The sequence below is a fragment of the Varroa destructor genome, unplaced genomic scaffold, assembly GCF_002443255.2.
Source record: "Varroa destructor unplaced genomic scaffold, Vdes_3.0 BEIS01000001.1, whole genome shotgun sequence".
In the NCBI taxonomy this organism is placed as follows: domain Eukaryota; kingdom Metazoa; phylum Arthropoda; class Arachnida; order Mesostigmata; family Varroidae; genus Varroa; species Varroa destructor.
The window spans coordinates 62,454,936-62,471,232 of NW_019211454.1; the positions used below are offsets into that span (position 1 = coordinate 62,454,936).

Consider the following 16,297-nt stretch of genomic DNA (forward strand, 5'->3'; position numbering starts at 1 on the left):
TTAAGTTGCTACCGTTATTTAGCGCTGGTGTCGTACATATAGTAGTTGATTGACAATGCCGGAACTAAAAAAAATTTGTCTGCAATTACCTACCCGAAATACTATATTCAATTGTGAACATTTCTTTCGAATAACATTTAGCATAGGACATTTGTTTCCATATATTTGCATTGTTATAATATAATAACAACAGTATGATATTAATCTACAGCAAAAGTGTGAACTATTTAAACATAAATTTACTTTGTTTTTCGTCGTTAGTAGCTATACGTATAGAGCGTTCCAAGACCCGAAGCTAACCATTGCGGCAGCAGCGGAGCTTTGTAAAAAAGCATTTCTTCTGATAAGCCTCTTCAGACCTACAGTATCCGAAGTTGAGATTTATGGAAAGAGTCATTTATTATTTGAAGCATTGCGTAGTTACCTCGTGCACACTGCCCCGAAAACGACAATATTCTAATATAGACGATAGTTTGCTTCCGTACTTTTCAGATGACACCACATAGGTACCAATGAAACAAACAGAGTGCTGATATGCTTGATATTGGCAAAATAATCAAATGGATAAATTATTTTTAGTCTACAAAAACTAGCTAAACAGAAGGGACTTTACCAAACAGAAGTTCACAACAATAAAAAAAATTCACTGAAAATAAGTTGACACATACTTTTGACACGCATTTAATATACTCTTCATACACGCTAATTCTCATTAGGTTTAAAACCTGTTTACGACCTGTTGCAACGGGTCTCATGTATGTATGTTCTACAGATAAACAGATACACGGCGGGCACGTTTGTGTCACTTAATTAAGTAAATCGAGCCTTCCAGTTAACTCAACCCTTAATAAGCCTTTGTTTACATCCTACCATGTGAAATCCGGCGTCATCGATCCGTCTGACAACGAGAAATAAATTGGTAATTAAAACACTCTAGCTGTCCTTAGTAGTAATAATGTAAACCTCCTCCTTCTGTAAACTTCGTTCAGTAAATTCAGGCCGCAATAAGGTGTCAATGTCTAAAGTCTTATTGGTGAAAATTTAATTTCAGGTACGCTCCATAAACATTACTACTGGAAATCCACAATTTGACCTTTGTAGCACACGTTTGCTTCGGGTCAATAAGTAACAATCTCAGTATCTATTACGTTAGCGAAAAACTGAAATCGGTTAACAACAGGAAGTACTATTCTGCTGCTCGTACTGGGTTCGAGTATACTTTGTATAGAGTAAAATTTTCATAACCAGAGAGAGAATGGCACTGGCCTAGGACAAGTTACAGCAATTGAATTAGGTTCAACAGAGGAAAAGCATGAAATGCCGTAGAGAATATATAAGCTTTTTTGTTATTACTCATGAATGTCCAGTTAAAGACGCGCACATTTTCAACTTAAATCGTCCAACTTCCCACTTTGCCTTGATGAAACTTTCCATCCAATTATAAACCTACCAAATCCAAAGGCGACTGTATTAAATGGAGAGAATTAGTTATGTGGTTTTTTCTAAAATAGATATTCACGCTGGTGTACTCATAGCTATAACGGCTAGCGTACAAAATCCACTTGGCGCTGAACGAGCTTAGCAGCTGCTTGATGATTCAATGATCCGTAGCCGTGAAGATTCCAATGCCACCTCAGAAGGGGCGTGGACGCAATACTGGCCTGTTCGGTTTCTTCTCGTGGCATAAACTTTCGTTGCTAAAAACTGCAACGATATACCGATCACTTTCGGATCAACTGGACAGTGGGTTGTAGTTGACCGATGATTGCTTTGTAGCTCATCCCCTGATCTGCGGGTACTAAATCCCCCAGATGGGAGAAAGGGCGAGAAGTAAAAGGGATTATATATAACATCTCGAAGACACTTGAGGTGCCTTTGGGGTCCACTGTAGTAAATAGACATTGCTTGGCTGGCGGACGAGTGGCTCGTACAGCGCGTGGATATCGTCGTCCACATGCCATGGACAAACTGGGCCAAACAGTTAATTTTAGCATGGCGTAAATGCTTATGGGCTCAATGTTGTAATCTCTCTTTTTTCCGCGCCCTATCTGCTTATCTATTAGCTAATTACGAAGAGAATGAGCTCTGCAATTATCTTAGTCGTATTATTGCTATGACGATAGTCAGCGTTACGTTTAGGAAAAGTTTTCTGCGCGTTATTCGGCTGTCCACTTACCGTCGAGACGCCTGGACAAGGTGACTGCCTCGTACCGACAAACAGTTAACGTTGCGATACCATACGGCGATTCTGGCTGTTGGGTAGCAGTGCAGAATCGTTGTGAAGAGCTAGTGATATTATTTTTATCGTGTCTTCTAATGGGAAAAGCTCAACTAGTAACACATTAACCGGTATTAAACAGTAAACTATATCAAGTGTTGAAAAACTATTTGACAAACCAATATAATAAGTGGGTTCGGTTGGATCCACTAACGTTTCTTAAATAAACAGAACTAAATGCCGAGGGATCGACACTGGGGATCTAAACGCCACATGTTTCAGATTATCCTTGCACTTCACGGCTCACTTCTAAGCCTCAACAAGCTAGTTGATATCTTCAAGGGTGGTTGCATGAGCGTACACCTTGAGTATCTATGGTATATATATATATACCGACATGAATCGAAAATAATTAGCGTTCAGCGATATTTCTCAAATGTTTTTTCTAGGAATTTTGAAATTATTTGTTAGACAATATTTTCTGTAACTGTTCTAGCTTGACGCCTCACTGCTTAGATTATTATCGTAAACGTGAGAAATTATGCTGGACACGACGTCGGCTGATCTCCTTGTTTTTGTTTGACGGACAGTGATGACAGCATCCATATTGGCCTAGTTAAAAGGCCTTGAATGTTCTATACAATTTGTACCGTCAATCTACCTACCTCTTGTTGATTTTCGTTAGGTCCTACACAGTTTAAAAGTGTTATTTTGCAAGGTTACCACATAAGGTTATTACCATCTCCCTACCTGACGCATCTGTCCACAAACTTAGATAATATGTATCGTGCGCAAATGGCAAAGAAGCCAGTTTCTAAAATCAATGGTGTGAAAAAAGTTTGAAAGCACAGTAAAGGTTGGAAAGGCGTACTTGACACATCCCTTCTGATGACTTTGAACAACTGTAGAATAAACGAAGTTTTCTTCTCCTTAACCTGGTCAATATTGACGTTATTATTGCATCTTATCTTAAATACAAATTACAATTTGCAATGTCATTTTTTTCCCTTTCCATTACCTTTTCCATAGAACTCTCAAAAGAAAATTTCCGTTTCCCCTACAACGGCGTTCACTGCTGGTTGAGCTACACACATCTGGAAGTCATGTACTGACTTGTTCGGCGCCCTCTTCCTTCCAGCCTTTACTCAATGTATATCACTTTAATGGAGCTCCATACATTAACATCAAACCTGAGGCAGATCATACATTCGGATTCTGCGAGATTCTGCAATCTACTTCGATAAATCAAAACCTAAATTTTTCTACAGAACGATTACCCATATCACTAACCTAAAACCTTTATTGCATGGTTAATATTGTTCTCCAAAATATGTAAGGCCTTTATCGGTCCTAAAAATGTATTATACCCATTTAATTTCTATACAGTGTAGCCCAATTGCACGAGCGCCTGAACTATTACCCTCTCTGAGAATCTACGCGTATATTCCGAAAATTTAGACGACACTTTAGCCAAACTCACCATTTTGTATGATACAAGCTTTGTGGTTATCAAATCGCAGTCATTCGTCGGATAGACGACAGTAACTGACAGAAAAAGGCCAGCAGTTAGTTACGATTTCAGCATACGCAATATTCTATCAAATCCGTCACATTAGAATCAATGTACGATTCACTATAAATCGGAGTATTGGTATCGTCGAGTTACCAGATGATTAAATAAGGTAGTGACCAATTCGAGCTTAAGATAAGCCAAACTCGCAAGAAAATTCTAAGGGTAAGAAAAATATAGACCTAGATATATTTTCTGCCTGTTAAGAAACATTGAATCAGGTAGGTGATTTCTACATGTGATGTAGAAAATAGGATATCTTGTCAACACTGTTCTATTTACGAGAGTGACGTATAGGTTATTTATTATCATTCTACCCAAAAGTAGCAATAGATATGCTTTATACAAGTATTACAGTGCGGTTTATAATTTGTACCACAAAAAACATAGTAGCCATAGTTATTTGGGAACCTGGAACAATTTCAATTCGGTTGCACGTAGCTTTTCCGTAGGAAACATACTGCACTGCCTTAAGTCGATATTGATTTCGTACTTGGAATTGAGCTGAATTGTTTGACAGGTCTGGCCATAAGTTCTAAAATCTATTACGAGCAACAACGCCCGAAATGAACCTAGTCGACAGGTAGAGGTTGCTTCCTTTGCTTGTAAAAGAGCTTCAATCATAGAGGAGACAGATATACATTCCACCTTTTTCAGATAATTTATCCACGATGTAACATTACGGGATAGAGTAAAAAGCAAGCGTGCATTGAAAAATAGGTGTTTTTCCTTAGGCTTTTCCTTCCCATTTGTAACACACAGCAAATACCACGTCGTTAACGTTAACACATTTCCATTTATTAACAGCGACATAATGCAATGTAATTGGCTGGCTGTCAGTCGAATTCTGCTACCCAAAGTAAACGGTACGGAAACTACTCAACGAAGACAGGGAGATCAGCGAGCGAAGGACCAGGCAGTCCAGATTCATCAAGGGTGTATGTTTGCGAAGACAGCGTTATAAAATATGCGCGTCTTTTGCGAAATACTACGTGACCCTAACATCACCACATGTTGGTAAAAGTTAGCAATTTTTTTTTAAGAGTCTAGCTCAGGTTTTACAAGTAGCTATCCATTACAGCCAATGTGATTTGTAGCCTCTAGCGATAGTTCAGCAACGCATATCCGCAAATTGGTGTTATTTTTTTCTCAGCTGAGTGGATTATACTGGTTTTATCGCATGTGGACATGTTTATTAAAAAATAATAATACTATCAATAATACTGAGAATTCACGTTTTATTATCGGCTCGTAAAGCTGTCCGTTACAAAATAATGCTTCGAGTACGGCCTTAACAAAAAAATAATCATAAAAGGATAATTCTCTAGATAGGTGGAATCTATGCCCCGGGGCTATCACTCCTATTCAAATTACTGATCTAAACAGATAGTTTCTACCATTCGTTTTGCGACGTCGTACGGATCACAGTTCGATGCGGGCCTTCGGTCCTCAAAATAGCCACGGCCAACGTCAGCCACATGCCGAGGTATCCGCACTGCCGCAGATCGATCTGCCACACCCCAAGTAAAGTTGTCGAGTTTTGGACAAAATAAGCCCTTTTCCAGGCGACGCTGATTATCCGCTCCGCCCCGTGGATCGCAGACTGCAAGATGTTCCGGAACACGTTTCGATAGCTTCTTAATGGCTGCGTAGATTGCGCTGTAAATAAACAGCAAAAAGTTGGCAACAGTTGTGCAATAGTGAACGATCAAAAGAAGCATTTGTTGCTCGCTCTACAGGCCGGGCAGAAACAATCTCAGATCCATGATCCCAAAAAACATATTCTGAGATGGATCGATCTGTCACTATGAATTCCTTCGAAAAAAATGTGTAAAGTAATTTTGCCTCTTGTCATTATCTTGAAAGATATAAAATTCAGATTGGGTATTTTTTATTGAAATTTGATGTAGAAGCTGACTAACATTACTAGCTAACTAATTACTACCTAATACACATTTACTTTTGGCCTTGAACATAGCGTATAGGAAAAAATTGGGCTCCGTATACTAGCTGTTGATTTTTGAAGCTTGCGACGAACTATTATTATAATCGTCCTTCCTTAAGTTTGTTGTCCTAGAAACATGTTTACATTAGAAACGTCATATGTAATTTTGAGGTCAAACGAGTAGACAGAAAACTTCTTCAGCCTAGTTGGATAAGCATCTAGTAACCTTTCAGATACCCGCCCCCTAGACGATAATAGATAATATTGACCTCATTCCTCCTTCCGAACGCGTTGCTTTTGTAGAAACGTTGACATGACACCCGGTTCCAGTCCACGGGCCTTCGATCGGTAGGGGATCAAACGTCACGTAAATGCCGAAGTCTTCAGAACAACGAAGTAGAATGTAACGAGCTGCAAGCATATGATCTCCAATTGCAACCCCCTCACACGGGCCTACCTGAAACTCCCACTGTGAGATTGTCGCTTCAGCATTTGTTCCGCTAATCGTAACCCCGGCGTACAAGCAAGCTAGATAATGCGCATCTGACAACGCCCGTCCGTGCACACGGTCAGAGCCCACACCGCAGATATAACCCCGACATTCTAAAACAATACACGCATGGTACAAGCAAAAATTGAGAAACGGATCGTAACGAATATCTAGGTACAATATGTGTGTAGTTGAGTGTATACGAGAAAAAAAAGAGAATAATATTAAGTAGTAAAAAAACAAAAATCTTGCGGGACCTGAACAATTGCTACTTGATATTGACTGGTATACAATTATTTTAGAGAAGCAAAGTTCTTACTCACCAATGGGAACGTTTAAGTGAATTCTTATTGGCCAACCCAACGGTTTACCCTCCGTATCAAGCATCGTGTACTCCTGTTCCATACCTATCTGTACCTCTTGGTCGGCACAAAGCCGCATGACTTGTTCGCAAGCCGTACGTTTATTTGGGCCGAATGGCTGTCCATTACGGGTCGCGTCACATACAACAAGTTTGTTGGCTCCGAGCAGAAATGGATCTTTGAACAGAGCAACTGGTACGAGGGTGACGTCGCTATCTACCATTCTGTCACTTACCCCAAACGACCATTTTGGCACATCTGTAACACGGTTCACAAACGCGGTGCCCGTCATGTCATACCTTAGCAACATGACGATGACATGATCACGAAATTGAATCTCATTGATATACGTATACTTGGGTTACAAGGCGACTTTTTAGCACTCGTTACGAAGCTGTTATACATGCTTTCATCAATTTTACAGGATTGTCACTAACCGTACGCGCCTTGTAGTCAGCCTGTTGCTAAATCAGCTTATACGGCCAGTTGTACTACGATATTCGTATCGAATTCAACTCAGTAACTCATTTACTGGAATCAACATGGCCGCGTAACATGTGATCAGGAAATATGTTTTTCTTACCATGAATTGAAGCAGGCTCTTTAGACAGTGTCCTGGATTTAGCGCATATACTCCCATAGTAATTCACAAATATATACGTAGCTATTGCCTTCGATCCCTCTGGTTTGATCTTAAGGTAACGCCCGAGGGCTGTTTGCAGTTGGAGCACATCCATTGTAGAGGAAAATCGCCTAGGATATTATAAACAAAAGCCTTCCATTCAATGTCAGTAAATAGGTTGCTTGGGGCTAATACGTACTCATTTTCGTTTATAAAATACGTTGCCGTATTGGGCATTTGGTAACGGAATTCAAACTGCTCACGTTGTAAGTAATATAACGACCTCATACAAATTATATAGAAAACGTGAAAATTCAGTTTGTGTGTTCTAGGGCCACCTGCTATCACATTTTTATATAAACCTATACTAAAACGTGTATCAACCTCTGAAAAACAGTATCAAATTGAAAAGCCTATATATAGCGAAGCAGAGATTTATAAGTTAGTTTATAGAAGAAATACGTTTTGACTCAACTCAAATAATTCTGTAAAGTCATAACTTGTTGTTATTACAACACACCCAGCCTTGGCCGAAGCGATATTGTAATTGAATTGCTTAGAATCACGCTTACAATACAGATCAGGTCTACAAGACTGTGCAAGGGGTAGGGGGTAGGGGGGGAGAGTGGTAGCGTTAAACCAGATTGCATGCATTTGTCGTTGATCCAGTCGCAACGTACATTCGCCCACATACACGACGTTAGATGTTTACTATAATACAAGTGATTTTTTTTCGAATAACGACATTAGGCTAGCGTTTCCAGTCATTTGTCCGTTCGGCAAGCTAGCTTCCATGCTAAATAGTACAAAGTTCATGCGATCTATTATAAGGGAATCAATCAATAAGTTAATCTACGAGTTTGCCATTACTCATTGAAGATATCGATGTTCGAGAGATAGTCCTCGTTACTTAGAAGTTCTAGCAATGCGCCAGATACGCTGCACCTCTTAATTCACACACTCCTTCAAAAGAAATTAGGATTTGTTGTAAAGGTGCGATACCCTTTTGGTAGAGTCTGAGAACTGGCCCGATCTATAAACGGTGGTCTGGTGACTGAAGCCGCGTAAATCGTCAGCTACATTTTGCCATCTTCGAATCAGGACAAAACACTTATTTAACATTGTGAATTTTAATTACTATGCCTCATCTATTACCATATTGTTGTTTATAACTCCCCCGCAATCCGTTGTCAAGGGCTCTGTTCGATAAAAAGACGATAATGCTGTTTGAAAAGCAACTGATTTCCAAAAGTAACTGGTTAAAGCAGCCAACCATCTTTCTTTGCTACTCATGATTTTAGACTTACATGACGAACAGGAGTACTTTTGTAGATTATAGATTTTTAGTAGGATATTGATTTCGTTGTGCTTTTACCTTTAAAGTTCGTATTTCTGCTGTCCAGGATATTCTTTTGTTTTTTAGGGGTAATCTTGTACGGACACATGGATGTCCTTTTGCGATATAAAATCTGTCCATCTCACACTGAATTGTTTCATGGCAGCGCCTTAAACAAAACCAGATATAACGCAAGATGCGTCCCCCGTTAGAGACACATTGATAAAGAGCAGTAGAGCAAAAAACTCTCTGGAACTTCTCAAAAAGGTCACTTTCGCGTTTCAGAAGTGTGGCCTCTTGACAAAAAGAACTCAAAGCTTCTTTCTACAGTGTACCTGTTTTTAGACACAGTGCAAAAGGGACTCACAGAGCCGCCAAAGAATCAATAGGAGAAGCGAGTGAACAAAGACGGACAGAGGCTCAATCAAGGTATGCAGAGATGTACTGGAATTCGACATGATCTGTTTAGGCTTAGTCACCGCAATGTCATCTAGGTGAAATAGAATGGAGGTGGAGACTATATATATATATATAGTGAGATAGCCTGACAACGTGTTATGAACGATTGATAATGGAACGAGATTAATGAGATAAAATGTAGATTGGCGGTATGGGTGCCTGCAGAGATCGGGAAGAGTTGAAGGATAATGTTTGCATTCAGTATTATACAGTAAGCCGATTCATCATCATCAACTTTCATGTTAGTGATGCCTGCCTTCAATGTAAAAGATTTTGCATACAAAGTATGTAAAGAAAACTATGCAAGTGTCAAGTTGGATCAAACTGTCAGGACATGTTGTCCCATTTTCTTTTGCTTAAGACCTGTGTAAAGTAAATACGGCTTGACATTCATAACGCCTGCGCCGATCTCATCTTTTATATTGCAGTATTTAAATACGGAACCTTTAGAAGCGGTCTAAATTTACTTGCGCGGCAATGTGGTATCCAGAGAGGAAATTTCACTTACTATTGATCACAACGTTAAATTAGTATAGTTTACACATCTTCTTACAAGACGATTGTGCCACACTCAGGTGTCTATGAACTGCTACCGAACATCTCGGTCGCATTTATATAGGACCTCATGTTAGCAGTTAACAGCAGGCTTTACCCTCGCCGGCGCTTAACACACTCTCATAAAGCCAAGCGAGATGTAGTGTGGCCTGTTTGCCCGTCGTAACTGACCAACCCAGTTTGTGTTTTGCTACTGCATTTCGTTTACCGACAAAGTGGACATGAATGGAACACCTAGATCCCATAATAGAGCGGATAGTTCTTTGCAAAAAAAGAGCGTCGTTACTCGCTTGGAAGAACGGACAAAGTAACCGCGCAGGACAAACCAAACGCGAGGACAGCTGCATGGCGAAGCTACCGAATTGCAAACGCCGCTTGCCTATGGCGGCCACGATGGGGACACGATAAACCCACTTCACGCGAATCAAGAAGCATGTAACATACAGCTCACAGATTTATTGATTAAATACAGTGAAATACTGTTATCAGATCACATGACAGAGATTACCACGCTAGGCCACAACAATGATGACTGAAGGTAGCACTTATTCTAGTGAACGATTTGGTAAATTTCACAAATTCGAACATCGGCTCGACCACGTATAACGCCGGATGTCGTCTGACACTTTACGACTATAATGGTCATTCGGACAAAGATTAATATTAAGAAAAATACCGATCGACACAAAGGTATGGCCTAAAGTGTTCGTTGCCAGGCTTGTCCGTGTTTTAGCACACAGACAAGAAAAAAGACACTTGAACGCGTCAATAATATTTATCGAGCATCTCTGTCGATAAAAACATCTAATCCTGTTTCTATTAATACTAGCAGTCTCCGTATTTTCTCATCTGTCGGCGCTTGAAAAATGTGCCCAGTTATTGGAACCAAAGCATTTTATCAATTTCAAAAGATTCTTCAAAAGCACTGCATCGTACCATATTCTCCTCTTTCGATTTCTCTCTCTCTCTCTCTCTCCCCCCTCTCTCTTTGTTAAAACCTCTTCTAATATTATCAGTAATAATAGGACACACGTGTATACCATCCACCAGGATCCTTCAGGATTCAATCGCCACGAAGATACTGCCTGCCCTGCTAAATGAGTTATTTTTCGTTATATCTAGCTAGTCCGTTGGTTAGTTATCGTTTTTCGTGCGATAGCGGGTTTGTTAACGCCGGTCAGCGCTTGTTTCAACTTATAGCTAATATCGCACTGCTGTTACTCGGAGTACAGCCGACCTAACTACTGATTGACACACCTCAACCTTTCCAAAGTTAATTTTTGGCCAACATGCGATCCGCATTAAAAGCACTAGGCACTAGTAGAAAAAGTAATCGTGGATGTCTAAAGAAGCACCGGATTGGGATCACCGGAGGTCTACAAACAAATGTTCTGGGCTTTCTGACCGGTATTATCTTTGATTATTTTTTCAGACTAGCTCCCAGCAACAAACGAAGTGTATGTGAGCCCGATGCAAAGTTCAAGCTGCATACTCACACTAGGACAATACTGGGACCTATGATTATGGCTGCTGGGTCTTCGGAAAATTTATTCACGAAGCTTGACTTGCATTGCGCAAGCGCAATATTTTTTTGCAAATAATTTTTTTTTAACGTGTTCCATAAATGTATATTGATTGAATGTATCAAAAATTATTTTGGCACATTTTTATTTCGATTAAAGAAATCTCGAGTCCTTCACTTTGGCTACCTCAAATATTAGGCTTTTCAAATGTCATTTGCTGATCCCTCGTTCAATGTCACTGCAATGCTGAAATAATTAGCGGTGAGTTATATTATTGCATAAACAACTGTATCTTGTGACTGCCAAATGTCCTTCAAAAAAATTATTATGTCCTCAAAATTATGATCAGTAAAATACGTTTGGTATGTTGCTGAAAGGGTGTAACCTCTATAAGCTAGATCCCTCTGTGTGAATTTTAGCTCTATCGTTGAAAGCCTATACTACAGTTCTCAGAGGATCGGTAACACACATAAAAAATCACGCCTTCCTCGGGATAGTGAAAGAAAGTTTTGCTAATCGCTCCGTTATTCTTGCAGGCTGGGGGTTGTGAAATGCTCATTTGACCCAACGTCGCCTTAAGCCTTCGGGTGGTAACAGCTTGCTTTTATTAATGCCCAGTGATCCCCTGGATACTATGATTTGACTACTGCATGTATAGCGTCTCCGTGGTAGCGCAGTGGATAACATGTTTGACTTAAAGTTAAGAACACCAAGCTTTTCCAGATTCATATCCAAACTATACATTGTTCAATTTGTGTTCGTCGAAAAGAAAGAGCTGCCAGGCTGCCGATTTGGAGAAGAGCGCGATGTGATTTTAAAGTTAAGTTTGTTTTTTTAAGTTCCTGAATTTCTTCTTCAACTATGCGACCGCTGACTTATAAGATTATTGACTCACACATATTGGTTTTGCTTATTTTCTTGAACATACAGCCCATTGTAATCCACAATATGTATGAAAAAGTTATCTATTACACGCTACAAATCAATATACATAGCATGCATAACATAATTTACAAACAAAGATTTTTTTCAAACAAGTGAAACTAAACGCCACTGGCAGAATATTAGCTAAAAGCAGTGAGCACACTTGCTATACTGCGGTCACCACGAGGTCTTCATCCGTAAGGTAGAGCTTGCCGGGCTCCTTGGCGGAAGTGTCAGAACTCACGGTTGTTAAATCTGTACTATGACATGTCTTGTAAGAAGCTCGTAAGTCTTCTTTGCTCATAAGTTTATAGAATACAATCCGTTCTTAACGTTTGAAAAGCGTGTGCATCTCCGTGCAAATATAAACTAGATCGCTATAAACATCATTTCAATATATGGATTTATGAAATGTTTTACTTAATAGTCCGATTCCTTGATCGTAAGCATATATGTAAGGATTATCTACACAAGCACAAAACGTGTTAGATTACTAGTATATGATGTTAAACTTACTGTTATTACTCTCAAAATGAAGAAACTTGTGAATACTAATAAAAATGATATAAATACGAAAAGAAATAAAAACGATAAGTATCGTATTTGCCATGACACACTTATACACCCCTTTTACCGCGCCGTAGTTTTTTTTTATAATTAAAAATAATTTCCGATGACGTAATGGTATTATGTTCGATGGCGAGGTGATAAGGTTTACATATGTGAGCTTAAAAAATTTCGATGGTCAATTCGACCGGTAGTGGTTTAGTAGGACCAACACTAATTGCATCAATTTGATGAAAACCCGTGGGTATTTAAGATGGCGGGTTCGGTTTTTCTTTTTTGTCTCTTTACACCTAAACAAGCAAAATTGATAATATCGGACGTTGGATACGCTTCCCTATAATCAGAATAACTATGACAGTTGCCGCAGATTCTAGTCTAGTTTCCTTTAAAAAAATTGTCGGCGACGATGACGCCTGTTTCTTGCAAAATGGGTGTGCCAATATACCTACCTGTAACTCCTAAATCAAATGTATCTTGTTTCATATCCGGTACCGCCATGAGGCGCTCAATCAGACGGCTGGCTCCCCGTAGCAAACGGGGTGCCCACGGCCGCATACGGTCGCAGGCGCTCTGGCAGCGGTGTCGTTCTGGTTTAGATAATTAAGCGCTCTTCGTGAAAATTGTCATTCAAAGTGGTGGACTCTTTAACCAGACAAATAGTATGTGAGATGCGTTAGGTTAAGTGATGCAATTTGTATGTCAGCTCTCAGCGCGTGCATAAATCGTTGGAAGGTTCGCTCTATGAAAGACGCTGATTCTTGGTGAGAAATAATAATATTTTGTTCGAGTTCTTCTTAAATCGTGGACAAAATGAATATAGAAAAAGATGCAATTACAAAATACCGTTACAAATGATTAATTCCTAATAATTAAATAACCTAACCACAAAGACTAAAGTTCTTTCGGGCGGATTCGAAGACAGCTTCGAGATCTCTAAAGGCTGCATAGTTGTAATACCAAAAGCTACTGAAAATCCGCTTGACATTGGGAAGTAGGGTCTTAAATGCCGTTTCGATCAAATGCTCCTTACTGCATTCATGATGTTTACTAGGTTTCGAACTTATACTCTTTAGGAATACATTTAGTCTCCTGCTATCCCTGCGGCTCGTTTGCGCACCTTTACCGGCGCATCGTACCGGTCACTCTCTCAATTAAAATAGGTAGGACGGTAAAGTACACATTCTTCTGTGCCGCCATTTCATTAAGAGCCTTACAATTCGAGCCGAGAAAGCGGTTCGACATGTAGCTCGGACGTTGGAGGTAGCCTTGTCAGAATTGTAGGCTATGAATTCGTCTTTTCCGAACTCCATGCACTTGGCTAGGACCTGTAATAAGACGTGAAATCTCAAACACTTTTAAGCTTCGGCCATCGCGCTATTTAGATCCATTTTCGTGGCTGTACGTACCGCGAGAAGCGATTTTTTGGATAACAGCTTCCGCAAGGCCGATGTGATAGACTTAACGGTAGCATCGCCCGTAATAACCATCACTTTTATCGATGGGTCATTAACCCGTCAGCTGTTCGGTCGTGTCGATCTTTTCATCCCCAAGGGGCGTGGTTGACAGGCGCATTCATCTTTAAGGGTTTCCACTTCTTTTTGTAAAGTTTAATACAATGTTGTAGGATTGTGACGCACGCCATGTGATGAGCTCGATATAGTCAACGTGATAAAGAATCTACACTGATCGACGGAGATTGGCGCGCAAGTTTTTCTTATTAGTCTCATTATGGTTTTGAAACGTTTGAATTGTTTTCATCATAATTAACTTATTCTTAAGTTAATATTGATCTGAGTGTCTGATAACTCTGTTGTCGGAGTAAGTAGTGTTTTGCGCCAACCTGTACTGTTGATCAGCCGCATCAAGGATAGGATAGTATTTAAGCGGATGCTACCATATGTGTCATATTTTTGTTATTGAGTATGTTAAAATGCTTTTTACATAAGAAAGAACATTGAGCGTATTCTCAATGGGGTAGATACTTGTTCTTGTTGCAGAATCGAAACAAGTCAAAATTATCTTCTCAAACTGGTTTTTCACCATTAGAAACAAAGGTTTTTTAGAAATGAACTCGAATTAATATTGTGGGCAGTCAGTCGTCAAAATGGGATCCATATAAGTTGGTTACTGTATAAGGGCTGGGAAATTGTATACACTTATCTGATGACTGCTTGCAGTCTAGCAATATCTATTTCTTTATTATAAAATGACCATGCTAAGACTGGAATTTGTGCAAATTACAAAAACATTAATTGTGAGTACTGCAATCGAGCACCTACCCTCGTGGTAGCTAGACAGCACTAAACAGTTATTCAACGTTAATAAGAAACTCATTTGGTGAAGCCTAGACAACACCTATGAAATCGACAAATTCGACGACGTTCTAATTTTCGCTTTGAAAAGTGAATAATTTTTTTTTATAAGAATTTATTTAGTACTACTTGCTTGGGAATGAATTTTGACTCTGCAAAACAGGTAGGTAAGCTATTGGGGATACGCTGTCCTTCCTTGTTGTGTATATTTTAATATATTTTGTTAAAATATCAGTAAGACACCTGGAAAGACGCGACGCCATCAAAATAAATTTCGAAATAACAAAAATATGATATATACGATAAGCACCCGCTTAAAAACTAACCAAACTATCCTACTCTTGACGCGACTGATCAAGAGCACCAGTAGCCGAAAAAAAGCCTCGCAGTTGAGTCCAAGAGGCAGGTAACGTTACTTATAACGAGGCATTAACACACGCCCTTATAGGACACTCAGATACGCATTAAGAATAAGTTAATTACCAAAATGTCTGTAAACCAAAACAAGCCAAACGACGAAAACCCAAACGCTAAGCGTAGTCCACGAATCGAATTTAGGATACAAGATCCCGAGATCTATGCTTTACACCACTACCTCTGTGGCGCGTTTGCATTCACCTACCATTGCTATAGTATAGTTCCCTACACAAAACAGCTACGAAACCTAACGCTAACACCGTTCAATTACCAAATACCATAGTATAAATATGGTACATATTTAATAAACTAGATATGAATCTCTATTAGGTATGTAATTAGAAATAAATATCCATCTTGTAGGCATGCATGAACCATCTAAAGCAATCGAAGTTTGTGTGATTTTCAAGCTGTAAAGCCAAGGTGAATGCTGCTTTAAAAAGATTTATTATTGATATAGATATCCTCGATCTTATTCTGACGTGCTCCGCTAGTAAGGTCATTGTACCTTAGAAATGTCACTGCCTACTTTTATTGGCCACTATCGCTACATCTATATGCCAGTGCGTATAGTTTATGTGCTTGATACACAGCCCTTGCAAATCGTTCTATTTTAACATTCGTACAACAAATTTTAACATACGCATGTAACCATCTACCCAGAACACTTTTATGTTATTGAAACTAATGTTTATTGCGCCATTTATTCATTAGTGTCTCTGCTTTGTGCAGCGTTCTCACATCCCTCAAATTTGTTTCCATTATTTTCCTTATAAATATGGTTACTGGTGACTTTTGCAATATTGAAAGATAGGTGAATACCGATTTTGAAACGATGTCTGTGGGTCTTGTCGCTTACAATTCGCTGCACAATGTTCTATGGTTCTGTGATCGTATCTTCTACAACATTAGTTGTCTTCACTGAGATAGATCCTAAACTCTCCTCTACTGTCTACCCACGGTCCCCTGTGTTCTTCTAGTAGGCTATCCCACGACC

The 16,297-nt window shown here is 39.4% G+C and overlaps 1 protein-coding gene across 2 annotated transcripts; it reads right to left on the bottom strand.

Annotated features, from left to right (window-relative positions):
* Positions 1-5,006: 5,006 nt before the first annotated feature.
* LOC111252378 (glutamine synthetase-like) lies at positions 5,007-9,658 on the bottom strand. 2 transcript variants are annotated; one of them, XM_022810160.2, is made up of 6 exons: positions 9,511-9,626; positions 8,583-8,712; positions 7,169-7,338; positions 6,547-6,843; positions 6,003-6,336; positions 5,007-5,447 (listed from the first exon to the last, which is right to left on the bottom strand). In XM_022810160.2, the coding sequence occupies exons 3-6, from the start codon at positions 7,320-7,322 to the stop codon at positions 5,159-5,161; spliced, it is 1,074 nt and encodes a 357-aa protein (XP_022665895.1). In that variant the 5' UTR covers positions 7,323-7,338; positions 8,583-8,712; positions 9,511-9,626; the 3' UTR covers positions 5,007-5,158. The 2 variants fall into 2 exon arrangements, with proteins under 2 accessions (XP_022665895.1, XP_022665905.1); XM_022810170.2 differs by lacking the exon at positions 8,583-8,712 and having other exon boundaries at positions 9,511-9,658.
* Between the last annotated feature and the right edge of the window lie 6,639 nt (positions 9,659-16,297).

Bases quoted from the DNA above. Each gene is read 5' to 3' on its own strand.
- LOC111252378 (XM_022810170.2), bottom strand. From the start codon at position 7,322: ATGGATGTGCTCCAACTGCAAACAGCCCTCGGGCGTTACCTTAAGATC. The intron at 6,844-7,168 runs GTAAGAAAAACA...ACCGTGTTACAG, and splicing joins AGAGCCTGCTTCAATTCATG to ATGTGCCAAAATGGTCGTTT. The intron at 6,337-6,546 runs GTGAGTAAGAAC...GTATTGTTTTAG, and splicing joins TCACTTAAACGTTCCCATTG to AATGTCGGGGTTATATCTGC.